The sequence below is a fragment of the Peromyscus maniculatus genome, chromosome 2 (assembly GCF_049852395.1).
Source record: "Peromyscus maniculatus bairdii isolate BWxNUB_F1_BW_parent chromosome 2, HU_Pman_BW_mat_3.1, whole genome shotgun sequence".
Classification (NCBI taxonomy): domain Eukaryota; kingdom Metazoa; phylum Chordata; class Mammalia; order Rodentia; family Cricetidae; genus Peromyscus; species Peromyscus maniculatus.
Genome location: NC_134853.1, coordinates 84,381,731 through 84,407,874, shown reverse-complemented (window position 1 = coordinate 84,407,874; position 26,144 = coordinate 84,381,731). Strand labels below are relative to the sequence as shown.

Here is a 26,144-nt window from a genome sequence, read left to right as displayed (position 1 = left end):
GAGATCCGTCTCCTTCTGCCTCCGGAGTGTTGAGATTACCCAGATTAATTGAGCCTGGACAAGTTCCCCAGCCTTAAAGTCAATGGCTAACCTAAAATAGTAAACAAAAAGCATATCTCTCCTTCCGTCTTAGCCCTTTCCCCACCGTTGTGACTGACGTGAAGAAATGGGCAAATGTTTGTTAAGTACATCGCGTTTGACTTCAGCTAAGACAGAGAGGAATAAGGCATAGTTCTTACCCCTTAAACAGTGGAGTAAAATAAAATAACAAACAAATCACAAAGCTTTAGACATTTTAGATTTATTTATTTAATGTTAATGTGTAAGAGTGTGTATACAGGGTGTCAGGTTCACAGATGGTTACAAACCACCATCTGGGTGCTAGGAACTGAACCCAAGTCTTCTGCAATAGCAAGAAATGCTCTTGACATCTGAGCCATCTCTCCAGCTCCCACAGGCTTTGTTTGAGATTGCATCTCACTATATTGCCCTGTAATTTCTTAAATTCCTGGCTTCAGATACTCCACCAGAGAGCTTCTGAGCTGCATCCCCACCTGACCTTCCTTTTATTGTCAATTATTGGTGTGTAAGCAATTATACCTTATCTAGATTTAAGCTTTGGGCCAGCAAAATGGCTCAGTGGATAAAGCCTTGACAATCCAAGTTCAATCCCCATAAACCACATAAAGACAGAAAAAGAGAATCATTTCCACAAAGTTGCCCTCTGGTCCTGCATGCACACTGTGGCACATACTCCTACACATGCAAGCACATAGACATTGTACATACGCAGTACTAATAATAAGTTTTTCAAGATTTATACATATAAGACTTGACAGTTTTTCACTATTGCTAAAGGTATTATTGCCCAACTCTTCTAGAATTTAACCCCTTTAAGAACCTCAGCCAGGCATAGTAGCACATGCTTTTAATCCCAGCACTCAGAGGCAGAGGAAGGTAGATTTTTGTGAATTCAAGTCCAGCCTACTCTACATAGGGAGTTCCCAGGCAGGCAGGCCTCATAGTTAAACACTGTCTTAAAAAAAGAAAGACCCAGCCCTACAGAAAGCACTAGAAGGGAAAATCCAACCCAAAGAAGCTAAACACATCCATGAAAAATCAAGCAATAGATAATCCCACACCAACATACACCACAGAAGGACAACACAACACAACCACAAAAAATAACAGGAATTAACAATCACTGGTCATTAATATCCATCAATATCAATAGTCTCAACTCACCTATAAAAAGACATAGGCTAACAGAATGGATAAGAAAACAGAACCCATCCATCTGCTGCATACAAGAAACACACCTTAACTTCAAAGATAGACACTACCTCCGAGTAAAGGGCTGGGAAAAAGCTTTCCAAGCAAATGGACCTAAGAAACAAGCTGGTGTAGCTATCCTAATATCTAGAGAAAAAGGATGTTTCAAAAGAGAAGAAGTCTTGTGGCAATGCCTCAGTGGTCCAGGTAACTACCAGAACTCGGAAATCCGCGACGGAGGCTAAGGCAGCAGAGATCTAGAGTGGAGTGCTGAGTTCTGGCAAACAGCTGCATCTTTCTTCCAGTAAGTACCTGAACAGGTCTGATGTGAATTATGTACAGTCCAGATTTTAAGAATCATACTCTCTCAGGGATCTCCACAAACTAGTGGGTGTCCTCCCTCACTGCCCCTGTGAGACAGTCTCTGTACGGGAGAGGCCTCACGTGACTTTGTCTCTGGTGTTCCTCTGGGGACATCTGTGTGAGAAACTGTATGCTCCAGAACCAGCTCTCGTGTCCTTTGGCCAATGCCGGAGTGTGAAATAGTCCAATGTGGGAAACAAAAGATGATCCCAATCGGGAATCGTGACATTTTTTTTTTTTTTTTTTTTTTTTTAGATGATGGTCATGTTCTGTTTTGAAATAACCTCTGTGTATTTCATTTATTTTCTTTTACCTGGCGATCTCTGAGCAGGCTTCAGATTTTGACAGTTGATGAAAGATACGACAAGCATTAATGTGTGGGTGAAAAGCTTGGTGAAATTCTGAGTGAAGTTTTAGTTAAAGTTGGTTGAACTTGGGATTGACTGGGAGGCCAAAGATTTAAAAAGCAGAAGATTCTCTCAAGACACAAGTTGTGTGATAATAGTGTGTTTTGTGTATGTGAATGAGAATTTGTAAATGTTGAATTCTAGGCTTCGACAATCATTGTCAGTGCAGATCAAGCTGCAAGTATTTTTTCAAATATCTTAAGTTATATTTTCTTTTTCAGAGCTGCTTCTTATTTGGGGCCAATTTTTTTTTTAAACAGGCGTAATTCATAAAAGGGTATATTGTTTTGATGAGACTTTTTACAACTGTGGCTGGATGTCTTTCTTTAGTCTTCCAAGAAGGGCCATTTTACTTTTTTAGAGTTACTTTTTAAAGTCATGAGGTCAACAACTTGGACTACTATGCATGTAAGTGCTAATGCAAATTAAAACCCAAGTTGACCTCCAGCAGCAGTTCATTCTATGTTGACAGTGAGAGAACACTTTGCCTGTTAGGATACTGTTACTTATGGACTGAAATGCTGAAGAAACCCCTCCCCCTATTTTGTTTTTTGCAAAAATCAAGGTATATTCTAGGGTTTCCTGGTTGACCTCAACAGATAAACTGAGATGATAGTCTTAGTTCAGAAATGATCTGAATGTAGATTTACAGTCTACGCGTACAGCTGGCTAAGTGAGATCGCTTTCACAGTTCTGCATGTATCCCATCGGCTCCCCATTAGTCACTGAACTCTTAAAACTGGTATTGTAACATTATCACAATGTTTTGCGCCAATTTTATAAACTTTACAGTGCAATATGTGTTCCTTTTCTGAGGCAAACCAAAGGTATATTTCTCAAGGTTCTGCTGCTAACAGCAGCGTTGATGGAGGATTTTTTATACATTTGTAATAGATAGAAATAAACCAGAAAGAAAGAAGGAAAAAAAAAGTGGTGGAGGAAAAGGTGAACATTGCAAGAATACTCAAAAGGCCTGAGAGTTGCAAACGCCAAGAATGGCTTTGCATAGTAAATGGAATAGAACAGCTCTGAACTATAGCTTACTTTTCCTGGTTTGGTCTGACAGAATGATTGAATGCTTTTGTACAAAAATCAGAGCCTTAAAAACAAGGATTTGGTGAGATTGTAAAATGGTGTGCCACTTTGGCAAAACAGTTTAGTGGTTGGTCAAAATGCAAAACATTGTTACTCTGTTACTCAACAATTCTACCCTTAGGAATAAATCCTCAAACTACTGAAAATGTGCACCTATGAAACTTGTACAAGAAAGTTTACAGCAGTGTGTTGCTAATAGTAAAAAAGTTAAAACAACTCAAATAGCTATCAAATACTGGAGAGAAATAAAATGTGGCTTATTCATACAATAGAATGTTATTAAGACAAAAATGAATGAGAAACTGACAGATTAAGTGACTTTGGTGAACCTTCATAATTTCATTTGTAGATCTTTCCATTTCTAATTTATAAATACATTTGGGGTTATAAATTATAAATGTACTGCCTCCTGTCAACATTGTATACTTCTATTTGATGATTTCTGTGTCAAACATTATATGGAAATGTTTCCAAGTATTTTCTGTATTAACTGTGAATGAATAGAACAAAATAAATTGCCTGTGATGGAAGAAAAAAAAAAAGAAAGAAAGAAAGGGGAGAGAATCTTTAGGTCACCCTGACTAAAAGGAAAAATCTCAGTTTCTCCTATGTCCTTTTATTTTATTAAGAAAAAAATTTTTTATTCGTTTTACATACTAATCACAGATCCCCCCCCTTCCCTTCTCCTGCCCACCAGTCTCCCCTCCCCCAACCCACTCCCCATTCCCTCTTACAAGAAGGTAAGGCCTCCCATGTGTAGCTAGCTACACCCATGGGGAGTCAGCAGAGCCTGGAACATTCAATAGAGGCAGGTCCAAGCCTCTCCCCCTGCCTCAAGGCTGTGCAAGGTGTCCCACCATAGGTAGTGGGCTCCAAAAAGCCAGCTCATGCACTAGGGATGTATCCTGATTCTACTGTCAGGGGTCCCCTTAAGCAGATCAAGCTACTCAACTGTCTCACTATGCAGAGGGCCTAGTCCAGTCCCATGGAGGCTCTAGAGGTGTTGGTCTAAATTTCATGAGTTCCCACTAGTTTGGTTCAGTTGCCTCTATAGGTTTCCTCATCATGATCTTGAAGCCCCTTGTTCATAGAATCCCTCTTCTCTCTCATTGACTGGACTCCTGGAGCTTGGCCTGGTGTTTGGCTATGGATCTCTGCATCTGCTCCCATCAGTTACTGGAGAAAGGCTCTATGATGATAGTTAGGGTATTCACTGATCTGATTACTGGGGTAAGCCAGTTCAGGCACCCTCTCCACTATTGCTAGTAGTCTAAGCTGGGGTCATCCTTGTGGATTACTGGGAACTTCCCTAGTACCCTGTTTCTCCCTATCCCCACAATGTCTCCATCTATCATGGTATCTCGTTCATTGCTCTTCCACTACATCCCTGTTCCAGCTTGACCATCCTGATCCCTTATGTTTTCATCTCCCGTTCCCTACCCTCTATTGCCCACTCCCACCCCCAGTTTACTCAAGGAGATCTCATCTATTTCCCCTTTCCAGAGCAATCCATGTGTCCCACTTAGGGTCCTCCTTGTTACTGAGCTTCTCTAGAGCTGTAAGTTGTAGTCTGGTTATCCTTTGCTTTACCTCTAGTATTCACTTATGAGTGAGTACATACCATGTTTGTCCTTCTGAGTCTGGGGTACCTCATTCAGGATGATATTTTCTAGTTCCATCCATTTGCCTGCAAATTTCATGATGTCATTGTTTTTTTTTTTATTTTATTTTACAATACTATTCAGTTCTACATAACAGCCACAGATTCCCTTGTTCTCCCCCTTCCTGCCTCCCTTCTTATCCCCCCAGCCCACCCCCCATATGTCATTGTTTTTTTACTGCTGAGTAGTACTCCATTGTGTATATGTGCCATGTTTTCTTTATCCATTCTTCAGTTGAGGGGCATCTAGGTTGTTTCCAGGTTCTGGCTATTACAAATAATGCTGCTATGAACATAGATGAGCATGTGTCCTTGTGGTATGATTGAGCATTCCTTGGGTATATTCCCAATAGTGGTATAGCTGGGTCTTGAGGAAGATTGATTCCCAGTTTTCTGACAAACCACCATACAGATTTTCAAAGTGTCTGTACAAGTTTGCATTCCCACCAACAATGGAGGAGTGTTCCTCCTTGCTCCACATCCTCTCCAACATAAGCTGTTATCAGTGTTTTTGATCATAGCCATTCTGACAGGTGTAAGATGGTATCTCAGAGTTGTTTTGATTTGCATTTTCCTCAACATAAGGATGTTGAGCAATTCCTTAAATGTCTTTTGGCCATTTGAGATTCTTTTGTTGAGAATTTCTCTGTAGCTCTGTAGCCCATTTTTAAATTGGATTGTTTGGTATTTTGATGTCTAGTTTCTTGAGTTCTTTATATATTCTGGAGATCAGCCCTCTGTTAGATGTGGGGTTGGTGAAGATCTTTTCCCATTCTATAGGCTGTTGTTTTGTCTTATTTACGAGGCTTCTCAGTTTCAAGAGGTCCCATTTATTAATTGTTGCTCTCAGTGTCTGTGCTATGGTTTTATATTTAGGAAGTGGTCTTCTGTTCCAATGTGTTCAAGACTACTTCCTACTTTCTCTTCTATCAGGTTCAGAGTAACTGGATTTATGTTGAGTTCTTTGATCCACTTGGACTTGAGTTTTGTGCATGGAGATAGATTTGGATCTATTTGCAGTCTTCTGCATGTTGACATCCAATTATGCCAGCACCATTTGTTGAAGATGCTTTCTTTTTTCCATTGTACAGTTTTGGCTTCTTTGTCAAAAATCAGGTGTTCATAGGTGTGTGTATTAATGTCAGGGTCTTCAGTTTGACTCCTTTGGTCCACATGTTGATTTTTATGCCAATACCAAGCTGTTTTTATTACTATAGCTCTATAGTAGAGCTTGAGGTCAGGGATGGTGATGCCTCCAGAGGTGGCTTTATTGTACAGGATAGTTTTAGCTATCTTCGATTTTTTGTTTTTTTCCATATGAAGTTGAGTATTGTTCTTTCCAGGTCTGTGAAGAATTGTGTTGGGATTTTGATGGGGATTGCATTGAATCTGTAGATTGCTTTTGTTAAGATTGCCGTTTTTACTATATTAATCCTACCTATCCATGAGCATGGGAGATCTTTCCATTTTCTGTTATCTTCTTCATTTTCTTTCTTCAGAGAAGTAAAGTTCTTGTCATTATAGGTCTTTCACTTGCTTAGTTAGAATTACCCCAAGGTATTTTATATTATTTGTGGCTATTGTAAAGGGTGATGTTTCTCTGATTTCTCTAAGATTATTATTATTATTTTTTTTTTCCGAGACAGGGTTTCTCTGTGTAGTTTTTGAGCCTGTCCTGGATCTCGCTCTGTAGACCAGGCTGGCCTCGAACTCACAGAGATCCACCCAGTTCTGCCTCCCGAGTGCTGGGATTAAAGGCATGCGCCACCACTGCAGCCGTTTCTCTGATTTCTTTCTCAGCCTGTTTATCATTTGTATATAGGAGAGCTACTGATTTTTTTTAGTTAATCTTGTATTTTGCCATATTACTGAAGGTGTTTATCAGCTGTAGGAGTTCACTATAGAATTTTTGGGGTCACTTATGTACACTATCATATCGTCTGCAGATAGCAAAAGTTTGACTTCTTCTTTTCCAATTTGTATCCCCTTGATCTCCTTTTGTGTCTTATTGCTCCAGCTAGGACTTCGAGTACTATATTGAATAGATGTGGGGTCTCCTATGTTCTTTTAGCGCTTGTTGATATCTTAAGCAGGCATTACTCTCACTCAAGTATTACATTTTCATTGTAATCTAAACCTCTGTCTTTAAAGAAAACATTTGTGGTCCCATTTACAGGACACTTAAAGGAACATTCTAGATTCTTTAAGAAAATAATAGTGCCAAACCACATTGAATGTATTTTGTGAAATACTAATGTAATGCACACATATGAATTATGCTTTTAAAAAGCCAGAAGAATTGAGTTGTTGAGAAGCTTCAGAGTTTGTACACCCCAACCAAGAGCAACTTTGGAGAAGAAGAATTCAGGGATAGACTGGATTTGAGAGTTAATTATTTTCTCAATTGATTTGTGTTGCTATAACAGAATAGAACAGACTGGGTAAGTAATTAAAGAAAATAGATCTAGGACTTAGTTGGTGAAGTACAACACCATATACGGTTGCCCCTTTGGATAACTCATAATTTGTGATATCTAATCTCATTTGATCATAAACTTCTGGAAAAAGAATCCAGTTTTGCTCACCCATGTTTACCTAGCTCTCAGTATAGTGCTTAACATCGCTTAAGCCCCAGGAAAACATCTAACTTAGATTAGATTAGCTTCCAGGGAGACCAGGCACAGAAGAATGCTCCAGGTAGAAAGAATAGCATGTCTAAAGGCCTAGGGATGTGGTTTAATGATCAAGTCTTTGCCCATCCTGCATGAGACTCTTGAGTTTAATCTCCAGCTACTGCACCCCTCTCCAAAAAAAAGTTCCTGCCTTATATAAGAAACTGAAGGATTTGGAGATGGCCCACCAGTGAAGAGCACTGGCCGCACTTCTACAGGACCTGGGTTCAATTCCTAACTCCCTTGGCAGCTCACAACCCTCTTTAACACAAGTCTCATGGAATCCGATGCCCTCTTCTGGCCTCTATGGGCACTGCATGCATGGGATGCACAGACATATATGCAGGCAAAATCATGATTTCTAGCATAGCCAGGGCTACGTATAAAATCTTTAAAAAGAAAAGAAGCTGAAAGTTCCTTATAGTAGCTGTAGCACACAGTTGGAGATAAGAAAGAAATGACTAAGTAGGAAGCTTCGGAAGTAAGGAGATGAAGTCTTGAAGGGTTTTCTAAAACCATCTTCATCTTGTAGAGTTTGGATTAAAAAAGAAAATTTTTTTACATTTATTTCTTTACTTATTTATAGTGTGTATGTGTAGATGCATGGGTACAGGCACACATGTGTGTCATGGCATGAGTATGGAGGTCGGGGTAACTTGTAGGAATTGTTTCTCTCCTTTTGCCGGCCACCTGCTTTCTGCAGATTGAGCTCATGTCATCAAGATTGGTGAGAAGCACCTTTACCCACTGAGCCATCTTGGTGGCCCAAGTTCCAAGTCTCTATCTTACTAATATTGAAGAGTCATCAAGAATAATCATGTAGATGCAGTGTGTAGAATGTATAAGAAGTAGATAAGAGTTGGGTCTGGTGGCACATGCCTGTAATCCCAGCTACACAGGAGGACTGAAAGATCAAGGTCAACCTGGCCCCTTAGCCAGACTCCATCATAAAGTAAAGTAACATAGAAAAGGGTGATGGTGATGGCTATAGCTCGGTGGGAGAGCACTTGCCTGACATGTTCAAGGCCCTATGGTCAATCCCCAGTACTGGAATAGGTCTGGGGAGAGAGAGAACTGTGTAAGACGTAGATGGGGGGGGGCGGGTGAATTAGGAGATTATTGCAGTTATTAAAACTATACAGAGGTGGCCAGGTGGTGGTAGCACACGCCTTTAATCCCAGCACTCTCGAGGCAGAGCCAGGCGGATCTCTGTGAGTTCGAGGCCAGCCTGGTCTACAGAGCGAGATCCAGGACAGGCACCAAAACTACAGGGAGAAACCCCATCTTGAAAAAAACCCATACAGTTTCTTCCTTTTCTCATGTGGTCTTCATTTACCATGGTCTCCTATTCCTTGTTCTCCCTCTCTGTTCTTGATCTAGCTGGGATCTCCCGCTCCCACAGGCTCTCTTTCCCTCGACCCTCGCCCTTCATTACTCCCACTCATGTCCAGGCTGTTCATGTAGATCTCATTCATTTCTTCATTATTGGGCGATCCTCCTGTCTTTCTTGGGGTCCTGTTTTCCAGGTAGCCTCCCTGGTGATGTGAGTAGCAATCCAGTCATCCTTGTTCCACCTCTAGTATCCTCCTATGAGTGAGTACATAGAAGAAACAAAGTGCTAGAGAGGCCCACAGAAATCCACAGATACCCCCACAATAGATACCCCCACACAGACTGGCAATGGTCAAGAGACAGCCAGAACTGACCTACTCTGGTGATGGGATGGCCAAACACCCTAATAGTCGTGCCAGAAACTCCATCCAAGGATTGAGAAATCTGGATGCAGAGATCCACGGCTAGGCCCCAGGTGGAGCTCCGGGAGTCTAATTATCGAGAAAGAGGAGGGTTTATATGAGTGAGAATTGTTGAAACCAAGGTTAGATCAAGCACAGGGACAAATAGCCAAACGAATGGAAACACATGAACTATGAACCAAAGGCTGAGGGGCCCCCAACTGGATCAGGCCCTCTGAATAGCTGAGACAGTTGATTGGCTTGATCTGTTTGGGAGGCATCTAGGCAGTGGTACCGGGTCCTGTGCTCATTGCATGAGTTGACTGTTTGAAACCTGGGGCTTATGCAGGGACGCTTGGCTCAGTCTGGGAGGAGGGGACTGGACCTGCCTGGACTGAGTCTACCAGGTCGATCTCAGTCCTCGGGGGAGGCTTTGCCCTGGAGGAGGTGGGAATGGGGGGTGTGCTGGGAGGAAGGGGAGGGGGGCAGGAGGGGGGAGAACAAGGGAATCCGTGGCTGATATGTAGAACTGAATGGTATTGTAAAATAAAATAAAAGGAAAAAAAGAAAAAAAACCCATACAGAGGTGATGGCAGCATAAATGGAGGATGTGAAGTGGGGAATGCATTTGGAAACTCTTTAGGAAATACAATCAGATGGAACTTGGGTCAGCTACTGATTTCAAATCACAAATACTTGATTTCAGAGAGCCTCAGCTGCTACTGCTGTTACTGAATGGTGAGCTACACCATCAGAGATATTTAAGATCACAGGCAGCAGCATTTAAAGTGATTAAAAGTTTGGGATATGTCAGATGAAATTTTATTTTCATTTTTCATTAACAGTGCCAGGCTGGCTTCTCTTTTTGGACTGGATCAAGCAACTACGGGCCATGGAAATGAATTCTTCCAGTACACAGCCCCAAAGCAGCCTAAGAAAGGCCAGGGAATAGTGGCCACAGGTAAGTTAAGAGGCATTAGGATTGTGTCATAATGGGTTGATTGGATGGCTAACTGTCTTTGGAAATGACATGCTATGATGGTTAATATTGGTTGTTAACTTGGTAGTATCTAGAATCACTTAAGGGACCAACTCTGGGCATATCTGTGAGGAGTTCCTATACTGGACTAACTGGATGAGGAAACTACTCTAAATATGGGTGAAGTTTTATGGGAACAGAATAAAGAAAGACACAAATCAAGGTTTTTTTCATATACCTCGGTGGAGCCATGAGGATAAAACAAACAGAAAATCTCTGCTGTAGGCCTCAGATGTTATCTGATGACATTCTTAGCCTTTTGGTTGGTGGAAGCTAGTGTTCTTTTAAGTTAATACATTCCGAAAGGCTCTGCCTGTTAGTCACCAGGATGTTAGATTAGACACATGAGTGGGCAAGAGAGGGCTACTGAGGGGGCTGAAGACAACCCAGGATAGGTTGTAATTAGGCTCTGAACCTGCAAACCTTCTTACCTCAGCCCGATCACTGGTCTTCTGGTCAGTTCATCAGCCTTGTAGGAGATTCAGTGTTAGGTGGAGTTCCTTCCAGGGACTTTCATCCACACTATCACCCTAAATTCCCTGTACTAGAAGAGGGAGATACATTTATTTTTATATACCCTAGTTGTCTGAGCATTGAAAAGAGAAAAGAACACTGTAGTATGGCCCTGTTTTCTAGACAGTACTTCTTATCCAGCCATAACATTCGTCTGTGGTATATGGTGTTGGGGCTGGAGTGAGTCTAGCATCATCTGCTGTCATTATGTAAAGCTCTCACTTAGAGCCTGTTTCCTTACCACCAGACAAGGCTGTGGAGCTCTTTCTGGATCCAACGAGGAGAGTGGTAATGAAAGCATTGTTACACCAACCAGAAAGCATGAAGTGGAATTTTGAGGCTAGTTTTGAGGTGAAAAATCAAAAAAATGAATGACACCTTTGTTTTCTTCATCTTCAGGAAATCAGACAGCACCAAAACCAGCAACCACCACCACCACAGGCACTTCGTCAGTACTGTTTGCAACCGCAGTGCACGCATATCGCTAGTGAGTAGTTGGGAGACAAAGCTCTGCGCTGGTGGAGGGTAGGGAAGTGTAGGATGCAGTTCCTGTCCTTTCTCAGAAGCCCATGCTCATTGCAGCCTAGTTCCTCAGTCCTTGCCTAGACAGGGCCTTAAATAACATTATCTTGTCTGTGCTGTTAATGTTTGGGCCCTCCACAGCAGCTTCTTAAGTTCTTAGGAATACTGTGGATAATAGATGATTTGTTGTATGATATCATTTTAAGATGTGTTACTTTTGTTTATGTTGCATTTGTTTAACTCTGTGAAGCTGTGTTGCTATGCTTATCTAAAACATCTGATGGTCTAATAATGAACTGAATGGCCAATATCAAAGCAGGAGAAAGAATAGGCAGGGCTGGCAGGCAGAGAGAATATATAGAAGAAGAAATCTGGGGAAAAAAGTAGTTGTCAGAGAAGGAGGAGGATTCAAGGGGCCAGCCACTCAGCTACACAGCAAGCCATGGAGTAAGAAACAAAGAAAGGTATACAGGAATAGAAAAGGAAAAGCCCAGAGGCAAAAGATAGATGGGATAATTTAAAGTTAAGAAAAACTGACAAGAAACAAGCCAAGCTAAGGGCGGGCATTTATAATTACGAATAAGCCTTTGTGTGTGATTTATTTGGGAGATGGGTGGCGGGCCCCCAAAGAGCTAATGGCAAAAAACAACTAATAAAACTGACTGAGGAATAAAGAAGTTGGAGCTGGGTGTGGTGACACTCATCTTTAATCGCAGCACTTGAGAGGCAGAGACTGCAGGATCTCTGTGAGTTCCAGACCAGCCAGAGTTATACCAATGAGAGCCTGTCTCAGAGAAAAAGCAGTTGCGGAGGAGCTTTAGATTAAAAACTGTTCACCTCTGACCTCTTCTAGAGGCCAGATGCCTAGCTGTATCAAAACAGTGCTGGCTCTTCATGGTTTATAGAGGTCCTGATATCTGTTGTTTTCTTGCTTTAATAGCATAAACGGTCAATATGCAAAGCAGGGCAAATTCGGAGCTGCTGTCCTGGGGAACCACACAACCAGAGAGGTGAGAAGCCCCACATCAATTCATATGCCACATCCCAAGTATTGTTAGTACCAGGGGTCTGGTTTTTATCTGCCTGATCTGGCTCATGTGTCAGGATAACAGTGGCTACTAATGATAAGTCTGAGTGTGTAGGATTCAGTAAATGGCCTCAGTTTGTATACTGTTAGGCATTAAAGCAGGTGCAGCTGCTCAGAATGTTTGCTTTAGACGTTTCATTTGTGATGGTTCTAGTGTCAGAACTGGAAAGCTTTGGAGTAAACTGTTAAGGATGTTCTTTGTTGGGTAGTTAATGATCATTCATTGTACTGTCAGCACATTCCATCTTTATCAGCTAATGACTGATATTTATCCTTTGCAAGTCTGAAAACAAGGTTGAGCAGTTGATCACTGCACATTAGTCAGGGTGAAGTGTCGTGGATGTCATCAAACACCCCTAAGCCTGACTTCTTTGAGTTGGTACATCTAGCTCAAATACCGCTCCAGAACGTTGAGTTAGACATTATTGAGCTGAACATCAATTCTAGCATTTCAGAGGCCCAGAGAACACAGGGTTCCTGCTGCTCTGCCACTCTCAGCACAAAGCTAAGATTAGTTGCCCATGGTAACTGATACAATGGACAGCACTGTAAGACACACAAAAACAGGTATGGGAGATTTGAAACACAAATCAGCGGGGCTTAAATATGCAGCCACAAGTATTAGTACTAAGCTCTTGCTAGGGTTATTAAGTCTTTCATCTGTGATCACACCCTCACCTTTCTTTTCACACTCAGCTTATTTTGAACAGATCTCAATATACAATTTCAGTGGTAAATGCTTTAGTATATAATTCTAAGAGATGAGATACTTAAAAACAAAACTGTCAGGTCATTATCACACCTAAAGAAGTAAACAGTACATCTTAATCTCAGTCACTACCAGGAAGTGTTCAAATTTCCTTGTTCCTGTTTTGTTTTTCTTCTTGTACATCCATTTGAATCAACATCTAGTGAGGTTACCCATTGCAGTTGGTCCCTGTGTCCCTTAAATCTTCCATCCTCCTATCAGGAAGCAAATGATGTCTGGCTGTCTCTTGTTTTGTGTTTTAGCAGCTGCTGCTAACTGTTATCTAGACCTGTTAATTCATTCGAGATTACAGTTTGGATCTTAGAACTCTAGCTGTGAGACATCACTATGCTTGACGGCCAGAAAGAGGTAGTAGGTTGGAGAAGCAATTATAAAGAAGCAGATAAGGGGCCGCGATATGGCTTAGTGGTTAAGAGCACCAGCTTCTCTTCCAGAGGACCTGAGCTTGGTTCTCAGTGCTCACATATTGGCTCACAACTGTCTGTAATTCCAATTCAGGGTATCTGATGCCCTCTTCTGGCCTCTGCATGCATGTGATGCATAGACATACATGTAGGCCATATACCCAAACATAGAAAATAAAATAAATTTGGGGGTCTGGAGAGATGGCTCAGTGGTTAAGAGCCCTGGTTGCCCTTTCAGAGGATCCAATTCAATTCCCAGCATCCACATTGCTGCTCACAACTGTCTGTAACTCAAGTTCTAGGGGATCCAATGCTCTCTTCTGGCCTCAACAGGCATCAAACACAAGTTACAGACATGGTGCACAGATATGCGTGCAGACAAAACACCCATTCACATTAAATAAAGAGTAGAAGCTGATAGCTGGATGGTAAGCACACACCTTTAATCCCAGGACTTGAGAGGCAGAGACAGGAGGATCTCTGTGGGCTCAAGGGAGATATGGTTTACATAGGGAGTTCAAGGCCAGCCAGGGCTACACAGTGAGGTCCTGTCATTAAAAAAAAGAAAGAAAGGAAGGAAGGAAGGAAGGAAGGAAGGAAGGAAGGAAGGAAGGAAGGAAGGAAGGAAGGAAGGAAGGGAAGGAAGAAAGAAAGAAAGACAGACACAGATAAATTGCAACAGTTATATTGTAAAGTTTTTTGGATAAAAACCTCGCTGGAGAGCTATAGAAATGTTGAAGGGAAGATAAATTAAAATCTTAAGGAAAAACCACCAATGAGGTGCCTCTGTTCTCTATCTTGAGTACATTGCTGACTTTAGGTGTAGTTTAGGCAGCAGGTATGACACAAGCAGAGAGACTGCTCAAGAGAAGAGAAGTTGACAAAACCAGAGTCTCGCAGCTCTACATCAGTTTTCCCCCCTAGGACATTTGTGGAATTCAGGGGTGCTATGGAAGTCCCGGCACTATGCCAGAGTTGGAACGATTACTGCAGCTTTGTGGTGCATAGGAGAAACACTTGTAGAGGGAGAGACCTACACAATAGCAACTCTCTTCCTCTGCTTGTATTTGCTAGATTTTGAACTTCACGGGGAAGTACTAAAGAACTCAGCTAAAAATCTCTGTTGAGTAGAACTTTAAGAATCAGGGAGTTGGAGAGACAGTCTAGGCTTTCAGCCAAAAGCAAGGTGCTGCCTGAGAATCAGGACTACTCAGAAGTAGATTGATTCTTAAAATATCTTAAAGATTTATTTGTTTTATTTTATGTATAAGAATATTTTGCCTGCATTATTTTTCTGTGCACCAAGTGAGTGCACTGTGCCCACAGAGGTGAGAAGAGAGTTTTGGATCCTTTTGGAACTGAAGTTAGGATGGTAGTGAGCCACATGTGGGTATCAAGGAATCAAGAGCAACAGCTATGTTTAACCTCTGAGCCAACTCTAATTATGATACTTTAAGTCAGCTCTAGGTTATTTGTACCGTCTGATAGATGTAAGTGCTGCATAAATCGTTACTATATTATTCAAGGACTATAAGAAGAAGTATATGTTTAAATCTACAGAACTGGAATCTAGGCACATAGAGGCCGACTGTGACATATTTTTTTTTATATATAAAATTTTGCATTTTAACATTTTAAGTACACAGTCCAGTGGCTATTTTGTTTTATTTTTTAATTAATTTATTATATATTTATTTACATAATGTATATGGGTGGGTTGCCTACATGTCTGTCTATGTACCACTTATGTGCCTAGTGCCAAAAGAGGCCAGAAGAGGGTATAGGATCCCCTGGAACTGGAGTTATGAGCTACCATATAGGTGCTGGGACTTAACTCAGGTCTTCTGGAAGAATAATCAGTGCTCTTAACTGCTGACCTGTCTCTCTAGCCCCAATCCAGAGGCTTTAATTACAATTACAGTATTAAGTGCTCATCACTACTAGTCCCATTTTTTTTTTTTTTTTTTTTTGTAATCTCAAACAGAAATGATCCATTAAATGGTAACCCTCCATCTCCCTACCCTTACTCCTCCATAACCTCTAATCTGCTGTCTCTGGGAATTTACCTGTTCTAGATACCTCATGTAATTGAAGTCATGTGACATTTATCTTTTTGTGATTGACTTGCTTTATTAGCTCAGTACCCTCAAAGTTCATCCCTGGTTTTTCTTACCCATGACCTTTCTAAGTACATGCTGTAGCCCTGTGCTATAATGCTGACCCCCTGTGTATAATTCTATGCCAAAAAAAATGCCCGTAAGAAATGAGGACAAAATAAATTTGCAGACAAACGAAAGTTGGGAGAACCTATTGTCAGTAGACTATTACTATGGGAAACTTGAAAGGAAGTTCATTAGGTAGAAGGAGGTACATGTCCACGTCCTCTATAAGACATAGAGAAAGTTCATAGATGCACTATCCATATAGTTTCAAACTGGACACAACTTGAATAGCCACGACTAGGAGAGTGAGTAAATAGGTTGTGGTATATTCATATAGAATAATAGTAATGGACAATAGAGAACCAAGTACTGGTAAATTAAGTGACAAGGCTTAGTCTACATTAAATGAAAAAGGCAGGACAAAAATCAAGATCTATAAGCCATTTATAGTAATTTAACTATAATGAAATTGGTCTATGACTGAGTCATAGTAGTGGTTCCCTGGAGTAGGAAGAGATTATTGATGGAAAGGGGCAAGGGAGCTATTAGGATGTAGGAAACAATGGTCTTTTCTCAATCTGTCTGGTTGCCACATGGGCACATATATGTGTGAAAATTCACTGAGCTGTAAGTGTATGATTTATATGATTTCCCCCCCTCAAATTTAAAAGATTTTTGTTGTTGGTTGGTTGGTTGGTGTTTTTTGAAACAGGGTTTCATTCTATAGCTCATGTTGAACTCAAACTCATGGCAATCCTCCTGCCTCAGCCTCCCAAGAGCTGGGGTTACAGGCATGCACCACCAAATCTGGCTTGCATTTTCTGTAAAGCATTCAGCCACTATCCCTTAGTTACCCCTCATATGAATGAAAATGCCAACAAAATACAGTTATTGCTATTTACAGTTAAAGAGTGAGGCCAGAATGAGAGGAGGTGAATGGCCAGTGAAAAATCCTGTTTCACAGACTGAACGGTTTTGAGATTTGTGGCTGCAGGAAGCATAGCCTCATGTCTTACTGATGGCCTGTTTTCTTTTCCTGTCCATTGTGTTTGACTACAGTATAGGATTCTTCTTTACATCAGTCAGCAGCAGCCAGTGACTGTTGCTACAATTCATCTGAACTTTGAGCTAATGGTAAGAGTCCCTCCTACTGGAATCTCTAGCCCCGTTAGGCTTGTGGGAAAGATGGGCCTGAACATTCCTGATAGAAAAAGATCCTCTGCTCAGGCCTGGACACCAGTAAGCAGCCCTTCAGAAAGGTCTCCTGGCTCCTTTTGGGAAAGTGGACGTGTGTGTGTGTGTGTGTGTGTGTGTGTGTGTGTGTGTGTGTGTGTGTGTGTGTGTGTCTGTGTGTGTCTCTGTGTGTGTCTGTGTCTGTCTGTCCGTCTGTCTGTGGGTTCCTGTTTACTTCCTGAGTCCCTGAACCAGTCCTCAGTCCTCCTCTGGGAGCTGAGACAGTCAGATTTACCCACGTGCTGCTCTGCTTGAATTACCCAGACTTTTTTGTGCCCCCAGGTTCGGTCCAATAACTACAGCACCTTTTATGATGACCAGAGACAAAACTGGTCTATCATGTTTGAGTCAGAGAAGGCTGCTGTGGCGTTCAATAAACAGGTGACGTCTTCTTACTCTTTCCTGTGCAAAGCCAGAGCACTTGTTTGGAGTCTTCCTTATTTAAGTTATGGCAAAACCATAACTGCTCTGTGTTATTAATGACAAGGTAAAGAACCCACTAAGCTTGCTGTGTTTCAGGAAAAGAATAGATGTTCTTACTGAAATTGCCTGAGGAAATATTTAAAGGGAAAAATGGGGAAATGTAAGCTTATTTGATTAAACTTTTTTGCTGGGCTGGAGAGATGGTCCCGTGTTAAAACACTTGTTGCTATACAAGTGTAAGGACCAGAGTTCACATCCCTAGCACTCAAGTAAGTGCTGGATGGGTGTGGCAGAGAGGGATTCCCAGGACAAACTGGCCAGTTAGACTAACAGAATCAGGGAGCTCTGCCTTCAGCCAGAGACCCTGCCTCAGTAAATACAGCAATCAAAGAAGACACCTAGCATTAGCCTCTGGCCTCCAGACACACACAGCCTCATATCCATGTGCCCACACATGTGAACACAGATACACATATACCACACACACATACAGATGCAAAAATCCCTACCTTTTTTGCTACACAATTTTCTTAAAGATACATGAAACCTGTAAAAGTAGCATATCAAAAGACTTAAAATTTTATAAGCTCATTGTAGAAAAACATCTAAAAAAATCATTTAAGAACTAGTTGGTAAAGTGTTTGTCATGTAAACATGAGGACTTGAGTCCGATCCCCAGCACTGTGTGATAAAGAGAAAGCCAAAAGTGGTGGTGAGTACTTATAGTCTCTACACTTTAATTCTTTGGCCTCTACACATATGTACACACACACATGTATCCACACACAAGCATGTAGCACACACACATTCGTAACTTTACTACCCAGAGTAACACATATTAACACATTACATTGCTTTTTTATGTATATAGTAAGTGTATGCATGTATATTCCTTCAAGAGTTCTATGGTTTCTGTATTTTATCTTCCTACCTCATGAAAAATTATTTAGAAGCTTGTACTATGGATTTTGTCTGCTATGGTTTGAATGTACCTTTCCCTAGGAGGTCACATTATTGAAACCTAATCACTAAGGTAATGGTACTAGGAGGTTGGGTCTTTGGGAGGTGGTTATTAGATCATGAGGTCAGAGCCTCTGTTTACTTACTGGTATTTCCTAGGTGCATTGCTAAGCACTCTGTTTGAACTGGCCTGTCTAATTTCCATAGCCACCCTATAAGATTTGCAAAGCTGTTCTTCATTTTGCAAGTGGGATCGGGTAAATCTATGGAGATTAAGTTATTTGCTGAAGGTCAGAGTTAAGAAGTGGCACTGCCTGGCTCTGTACCCAGACATTCTGACTCCAGTGCTGTCTTGTTAGGCACCTAGATTCCTGGCCCGATTACTGACTTGGGAATGGCTTACTTCTGCACTTGTAATCTGTTTGTTAGTAGATGCAGCTGTTTGAGAAGAATATTAGCGGTGATGGGATGGGTACGTATGAAGCTTAAAGCAAGCTTATGGTGCTCTGGTTTGACTTGCAGGTGTGTGTGGCCAAATGCAATAGCAGTTCTTCCTTGGATTCGGTGCTGTGTCAGGACCTGGTTGCAGCAGAGGGTCCTGCTGTAGATACTGGAGATTCTTTGGAAGTAGCCTATACAGGCTGGCTCCTTCAGAATCAGATGCTGGGCCAGGTAAGACAGTGTACTCTCCAAGTTCTTTCTGTGTAAGTGGCACGTGGCTTTCCATGTGCACATGGAATGTGATCTGTGGCTACTGATCAGGAGAAACCTTTGCAGAGACTGAATCAGTCTTCACAAAACACATTCATGAAGTACTTCTGTGCAAATGTGCTCAGTGACCCCCACACCCCATCTCATATCTAGGGGGACACAGTTTCCTAAGGATAATTGATGCGTATGTCTTGTCCTCCCTGCCAGTTTCAAACTTGAATATAACTTGAAGAAATAGATTATTGAGAGCTGCTGGTAGTGAAAGTCCATGAGAGTATACGGCAGTGACAACTAGTGTTCAGAAGGTCAACCTATCAGAACTAAGGGTTCTGTTAGAGGAAACCATCACACAAGGTGTTATGGGATTACTGCCTTTTGAATGAACTGGCTGTCTCTTGTTGTAAACTTCTTGTGCAATAACAGCTATGAGTCTCCCCACTTACCGTGCATCTCCATATTAGTGTACATGTAATCTCACAATTGCACCTCAATCTTGGGCACAACTTTCCCTATACATTTGGGGTAATTGGATAACTGTTCCCAGCTGTGTTTATTTTTCATTAACATAAATCTGGCCAGGGCCATTCTCCAGACAAAAGTATTTCAGCAAAGATACCTTTTTCCAAGGACAAAACTGCACATAAACATTAGCTCATCTCACTCACAGATAGAGAAAAGAACCACTAGCAATTAAATCCTAAACTCCTTACCTTCACCCCGGGTTATTTACACAAGACCTAACTTAAGAGATTTACTGCTCACATTCCTGGCATGAAGTTTTAGCCATTTGCTAGGTACTGAGTTAAGTCAGTTTCTTCCCACTGACCCAAGGAGATTGCCTCCAGGCCAGGCAGGCAATAGGTGCCAAGCTTCTTTCTTGTGCAAATTAAGTTTTTATTTCTCCTCAGCCAGGTGCTATTCCTAGATTTTCTCCTCAGCAATTACTCTGAGTGAAAGTGTTTTTACTAACCAAATACTACATGCTCTGACATAGGTTGCTTAGCCACCCAGCCTATGTCCCCCTCCCTATCAGAAAGCAGCTGCAGCCGGGCTGAGTGGGAAAAGTGGCGCCAAAGACAGTTTACTTTCTTGTGACTTACTGACCCCTAACATTCTACCTAGCATTTCTAGATTATAGTTTGAGCACATAAATTCCCTAGTGATCTTAGCCTTTAGTTGACCCTACCAGAGAACTCCCCATTAGTCACTCCCCTTTTGGGTTGTAATTGGAAGCTGACAATTAATTGCTTTATGTGTGGATCTTTATCACCTCTCTCTGAGACCCTGAAAACTTCAAGCCTCACATTGCTTTACCAAAGAATTACTGGGTGGGTATATAGACTGGTTCTCTGAGAGCACTAGAAGAGGATTGATGGAGAAGAACAAAGATGAGGACAGAGATGGAAAGAACTAGGGAGAATGATGAGAGAACAGCAGAAGGGACTGAGAGCAGGAGGGACCGAGAGGAGCTAAGTAAGAGAACAGAAATAAAACTGTGCAGATAGAATCGCCATAGAAGAATGAAGTGAATGGACTAAAGAACTCAGTGTGCTTAGATTCATTGAATAGCCCTCAGATTAGAATCCTCAGCTGGTTGGTAGACTCTTCCGCAGACCCTGTGAGCAAACAATATAGGCTGGACCTATTATTGTTTGCGTTAATAGATCTTATTTTTAGACCTTCTCACTGTCTTTCTTTTTCTTTTAGAGACAGGGACTCACTGTGTAGCCCTGGATGGCCTGCAACTTGCTATGTAGACCCGGCTGGTCTGGAGATCACAGAGATCTGCCTGTCTCTGCCTCTGCCCTCTTTCCAGAGTTCTGGGATTAAAATCACATGCCACTGTGTCTAGCTACCATTTTCCTTTTACCAGACACTGTAAATATGTTGGAATTGTTGTGTTTTTAATACTGTTACGTTCTCAAAAGCAATGGGATGTGACAGAAAGAGTTGTATGACTTAAAAAGTGTGAATATGTGGGCTGTGGTGGCACAGGTTTTTAATTCCAGCACTTGGGAGGCAGGTGCAGGCCTATTTCCATGAGTTCAGGGCTTGCCAGACCTACATAGTGAATTCCAAGCCCACCAGGGCCACATAGTGAAAGCCTGTATCAAACAAAACAAAAGACAAAACACAACAACAAGCAATGGGGGGGGAGGGAGGGCGCAGATCAAGGCCCAGCTGTATCCCAGCTTGACCTGGATCAAATCTGTGAAACCCGTGGGTTTCCCCATTTGTGCAGGGAGGTTAGTAATCCTCCCCAGCTTTCCTGGCAGGACGGTATCAGCACCAAATGAGTACAGTCACTGAAAATGTGTTATAGATGTGATGGTGCCAGAGCGTGCTGTTCCCCAGCTTGGCAAACCATTGTTCCCAGGGTGTTCGTTGTGATAACCTCCAACCATGACGTAGTCCCATCCTTTTAGCTTCTTCAGGAGCCACGTGCCCGTCATACCTGTTGTTTCCTGTTCCGAAGTACTGACCCCGGTAGTTGATTATCATCATGAGGATTATTGTTTTTGAAACTGACTGACTTTCTTTACTTTACCAAATGGCAGGTTTTTGACTCTACTGCTAACAAAGATAAACCTCTTCGCCTGAAATTAGGATCAGGAAAAGTTGTCAAGGTAAAAGCCTGTTGGAATTTAGCTTTTATGTTGTAGCATCCTCAACCTGTCCTTATCTTCTAGAGTCTGGAGATGCTTGGTTGAAAAGTGGGAAGGGGCTGGGGGGTGGTAGCGCATGCCTGTAATCCCAGTACTCAGGAGGCAGAGGCAGGCGGATCTCTCTGAGTTCGAGGCCAGCCTGGGATACAGAGTGAGTTCCACGACAGGCTCCAAAGCCACACAGAGAAACCCTGTCTTGAAAAACAAAACAAACAAACAAAACAACAAAAACAAAAAAAAAAGAAAAGTGGGAGGGGAAAGGTGTTCTGCACTGTCGATATTGGGGAATGTTTACCTATGAGAAGCTGTGCTGAAGAGGAGTGCATTTGTTTTCTTAGACTCTCCCTTCCTTTTCCTCCTGTGGCTCTGAGGAAGTTATTCCATTGTTCCCGCAGCCTGATGGAGAGGTGGCACTGTTTCTCCCAGCTGCTGCCATGATGCTCGATTCTCGTCTTTTGACTGCGTGTAGCATGAGGAGCCCTGCTCTAGGATTTGAGTTGTGAATTTTGCTTATCAGTGGCCATTTTAACATATGTTCAGTGTCATGGTATTGGGCATGTTAGGGCATTGTGCTGGGTCTATTCATCCATGTACAAAATGTTTTTTCACTGCATTGCCTATGCCTGTTTTGCCCAAATTCTTTGGAGACTTTTTCTGTTAAATAGTTAAGGCCTGCTCCTTGAAGTTTGACGGGTCTCATGTTCCACATCAGCTTAACACCTACTGACTGTGTAATCTGTAAGCCAGTTATTGAACCTCCAGAGTCTGTTTTCTCACTTAAGAAGTGAAGGCAGTGCTAGCAATCATGGGATTCAACAACAAGCAGGTGGAATGCTTAACCATAGCTATACCTGGAAAAATGTGATTTAATAAGTGATAGCTTCCATTCTCTTTTAATACTATAATTCTGCGCCCACTCCCATCATTTAAATGTCTTGCCCCACTCCAGATGTGCCAGCTTTTATTCTTTTTTTACATTTGTTTATTGTTTCTGTGTGTGTGTGTGTGTGTGTGTGTGTGTGTGTGTGTGTGTGTGGTGTATGTAAGTTTATGTGTTTGTGTGCATGTTTATGTTCTTTTTGTCTGATGAGCTTTTTCCTACTTCCGGTTTCTGTAGGGCTTAGAGAATGGACTACTGGGCATGAAGAAAGGAGGAAAGCGGTTAATTATCATTCCTTCAGCCTGTGCTGCTGGCTCTGAAGGAGTAATAGGCTGGACTCAGCCAATAGACTCAATCCTGGTGTTTGAGGTAGAAGTTAGGCGGGTAAGTGAAACTGACCTGTGTTGTGCTTGTAAATCTGATTCTGAAGATATAGATTGCTTTTAAAAAATAGGAATGGCAGGGAGGGAGAAGGTTGGTAGAGTCCTTGCCTTCAGGTCTGAGCTCAGTCCCCGGAACCTACACAAACATGCTGGTATGGTGATACGTGTTTGTAATGACCATACGTATTTGTATACATATGTGTGTGTGTGTGTGTGTGTGTGTACATATACATGTATATATATGTACATAGAAGACATATGTATGTTCATGCATTCCTAGGAATTTCTAGAAGCTTTAGAAGAAATGATGAGTGGTTTTCTCTGAGAATGGACTTGGAGTTCATCATCTTGTCTTTTTTTAGTGTATAAAAATCTTGTCAGCCAGGTGTGGTGGTGCATATCTTTAGTCCCAGCATTTGGGAGGCAGAAGCAGTCAGATCTTAGTGAGTTTGTGGCCAAACTGATCTACTAATGAGTTTCAAACCAACCAGGGTCACACAGTGAGACCCTGTCTTTGAATAGCTATAATTTCTATACTAAAATAGCAACTAAATTTGGTTGGTTTATAGTATCCCTTCCCTCAAATGACCTTGTTATTATTAGGGTTAAATGTTATGGTGCTGGTAACTATAAACTATAAAATACAATACAAATAATGAATATTATGACTATTTCTATGTAGTAGTTATGCCTGCCACAAAGAGAGGTAGCCCTCGTAATGAGAGACCCTTCTCTCTGCTGGCCATATCTAATCTTCTTACAGTGACATGTCCCCAGCTGCCTTTTTTATTTTCAAATATCTTCTAGTTCTCTCAGTTTTTCTTTGAGCCTCAGGAAATCATAGGTAATGATAGATGACAAACTATTTCAAAACTATTAATACTGACTTATAAACATAAGCAAAAGTTTTGTTTTTGTTTTTTTTTTTTGAGACAGGGTTTCTCTGTGTAGCTTTGCGCCTTTCCTGGAACTTGCTTTGGAGACCAGGCTGGCCTCGAACTCACAGAGATCCACCTGGCTCTGCCTCCCAAGTGCTGGGATTAAAGGCGTGCGCCACCACCGCCCGGCGCAAAAGTTTTCTACTTTACCAGTAATCAAGAAGTTAGACTGAATGAGGTAACCCAAACCCAGAAAGACAGTCATGGTATGTACTCACTCATAAGTGGATTCTAGATATAAAATAAAGAACAATCAGACCACAACCCATAGAACCATAGAGGCTATATATATAGCATGGAGGTCCCTAGGACAACTGTGGCTTATAATAAACTTCGGTTTTACTCAATTATTGAAGAAAAAAAAAAAGAAGAAGTTAGAGCTAGGCATAGTGACCTATGCTGTTAGTCCCAGCCTTTGAGAAGCAGAGGCAGGTGGATCTCTATGGGTTTGAGGCCAGCCTGATCTACATAGTGAGCATAGTGAGTTCCATGACAGCCAGAGCTAATAATAAGACCCTATCTCATATATCTATCTATCTATATATATATATAGAGAGAGAGATTAGAAAAAGCATATGTAAGACAGGAAAAGAGACTGGAAGGGGGAAATGAAGGGGAATGGGATGAGGGGGATGAGGGGGAGAACATCTACTAAAATATATTTTGTTTGAAAATGCCTTGTATCTAATATCTTATATGCTGATTAAACAAAAAGCCAAGAGAACTTTGAGTTTAAAAAAGATAAAGGAGGGCTGGAGAGATGGCTCAATAGGTAAGAGCACTTACTGCTTTTCCAGAGAACCAGGGTTTAGTTCCCAGCACTCATATCAGGCAGCTCACAACTGCCTGTAACTCTAATTCCAGAGGATCCAGTGCCCTCTGCAGGCCTCAGTGGTAACTGCATGCAAGTGCCACACATAAAGTTATACAGGCACACTCATTTATGCATAATTTATAAATAAATTAATCTTTAAAAAAATTAGCCGGGCGGTGGTGCACACGCCTTTTATCCCAGCACTCGGGAGGCAGAGCCAGGTGGATCTCTGTGAGTTCGAGGCCAGCCTGGGCTACCAAGTGAGTCCCAGGAAAGGCGCAAAGCTACACAGAGAAACCCTGTCTCGAAAAACCAAAAAAAAAAAAAAAAAAAACTGCATAAAAAAATTAGAGCTTGACAAAGCTGATAATGATAACCCTCAGCTAGCATGTCAAAGATGTTGAGAAAGTTTATATACTGCTATGGCTTATGGGCTGGTTCATATTTTATAAAGGGAATTTAGGGAATTTAATGATTTATGTAATAGTCTTTAAATATGAGCACACTCTTTAAAAAACATTTACTTATTTAGTTTGTGTGTGTGCGCACATATGTGTGTGTGTGTGTGCACATATGTGTGTGCGCATATGCTACAGTGCATGTGTGATGGTCAGAGGAATCAGTTATAGGAATCAGTTCTCTCCCTGTGGGTTCTGAGAATTGAATTCAGGTTGTCAGGGTTGGTGGTTAGTCTTTCTGGCCCAGGAATACACCTTTTTTTTTTTTTTTTTTTTTTTTGGTTTTTTCGAGACAGGGTTTCTCTGTGTAGCTTTGCGCCTTTTCCTGGAACTCACTTGGTAGCCCAGGCTGGCCTCGAACTCACAGAGATCCGCCTGGCTCAGCCTCCCAGGAATACACCTTTTATCCAATAATTTAACTGATTGGAATTTGTACTCAGGAAGTATGTAAAATTATTTGCAAAGATCTAGACATAGAGCTAGACATTAAAGCATTATTTGTGATAGAAATAAATTATCTAATTATGTGAAATAGGTTTTTATTTATTTAAAGATTTATTTATTTATTATGTGTACAGTGTTCTGCCTGCATGTATGCTTGCACTGCATGCCAGAAGAGGGCACCAGATCTCATTACAGATGGTTGTGTACCACCATGTGGTTGCTGGGAATTGAACATAGGACCTCTGGAAGAGCAGTCAGTGCTCTTAACCTCTGAGATATCTCTCCAGCCTTGAAATAGCTCTTTATAATAGCATATATAGCCGGGCGGTGGTGGTGTACGCCTTTAATCCCAGCACTCGGGAGGCAGAGCCAGGCAGATCTCTGTGAGTTCGAGGCCAGCCTGGGCTACCAAGTGAGTCCCAGGAAAGGCGCAAAGCTACACAGAGAAACCCTGTCTCGAAAAACCAATAAATAAATAAATAAATAAATAAATAAATAAATAAATAAATAAATAAATAAATAAATAAATAAATAAA

The 26,144-nt window shown here is 41.5% G+C and overlaps 1 protein-coding gene across 7 annotated transcripts in view; it reads left to right on the top strand.

Moving 5' to 3' along the window:
- The window catches only part of Fkbp15 (FKBP prolyl isomerase family member 15), a 65,081-nt gene that overhangs the window by 2,982 nt on the left and 35,955 nt on the right, over window positions 1-26,144 (top strand). For 2 of the 7 annotated variants that reach the window (XM_076564310.1, XM_076564309.1), the window contains exons 2-9: window positions 10,048-10,163; window positions 11,154-11,241; window positions 12,217-12,286; window positions 16,758-16,832; window positions 17,214-17,312; window positions 18,837-18,986; window positions 21,584-21,652; window positions 22,809-22,955. In XM_076564310.1, the coding sequence (XP_076420425.1) occupies window positions 10,048-10,163; window positions 11,154-11,241; window positions 12,217-12,286; window positions 16,758-16,832; window positions 17,214-17,312; window positions 18,837-18,986; window positions 21,584-21,652; window positions 22,809-22,955 (814 nt within the window). Of the gene's footprint in view, window positions 1-10,047; window positions 10,164-11,153; window positions 11,242-12,216; window positions 12,287-16,757; window positions 16,833-17,213; window positions 17,419-18,836; window positions 18,987-21,583; window positions 21,653-22,808; window positions 22,956-26,144 lie in introns of all 7 variants that reach the window. The other 5 variants (XM_076564312.1, XM_076564314.1, XM_076564316.1 and 2 more) reach the window with 3 other exon arrangements.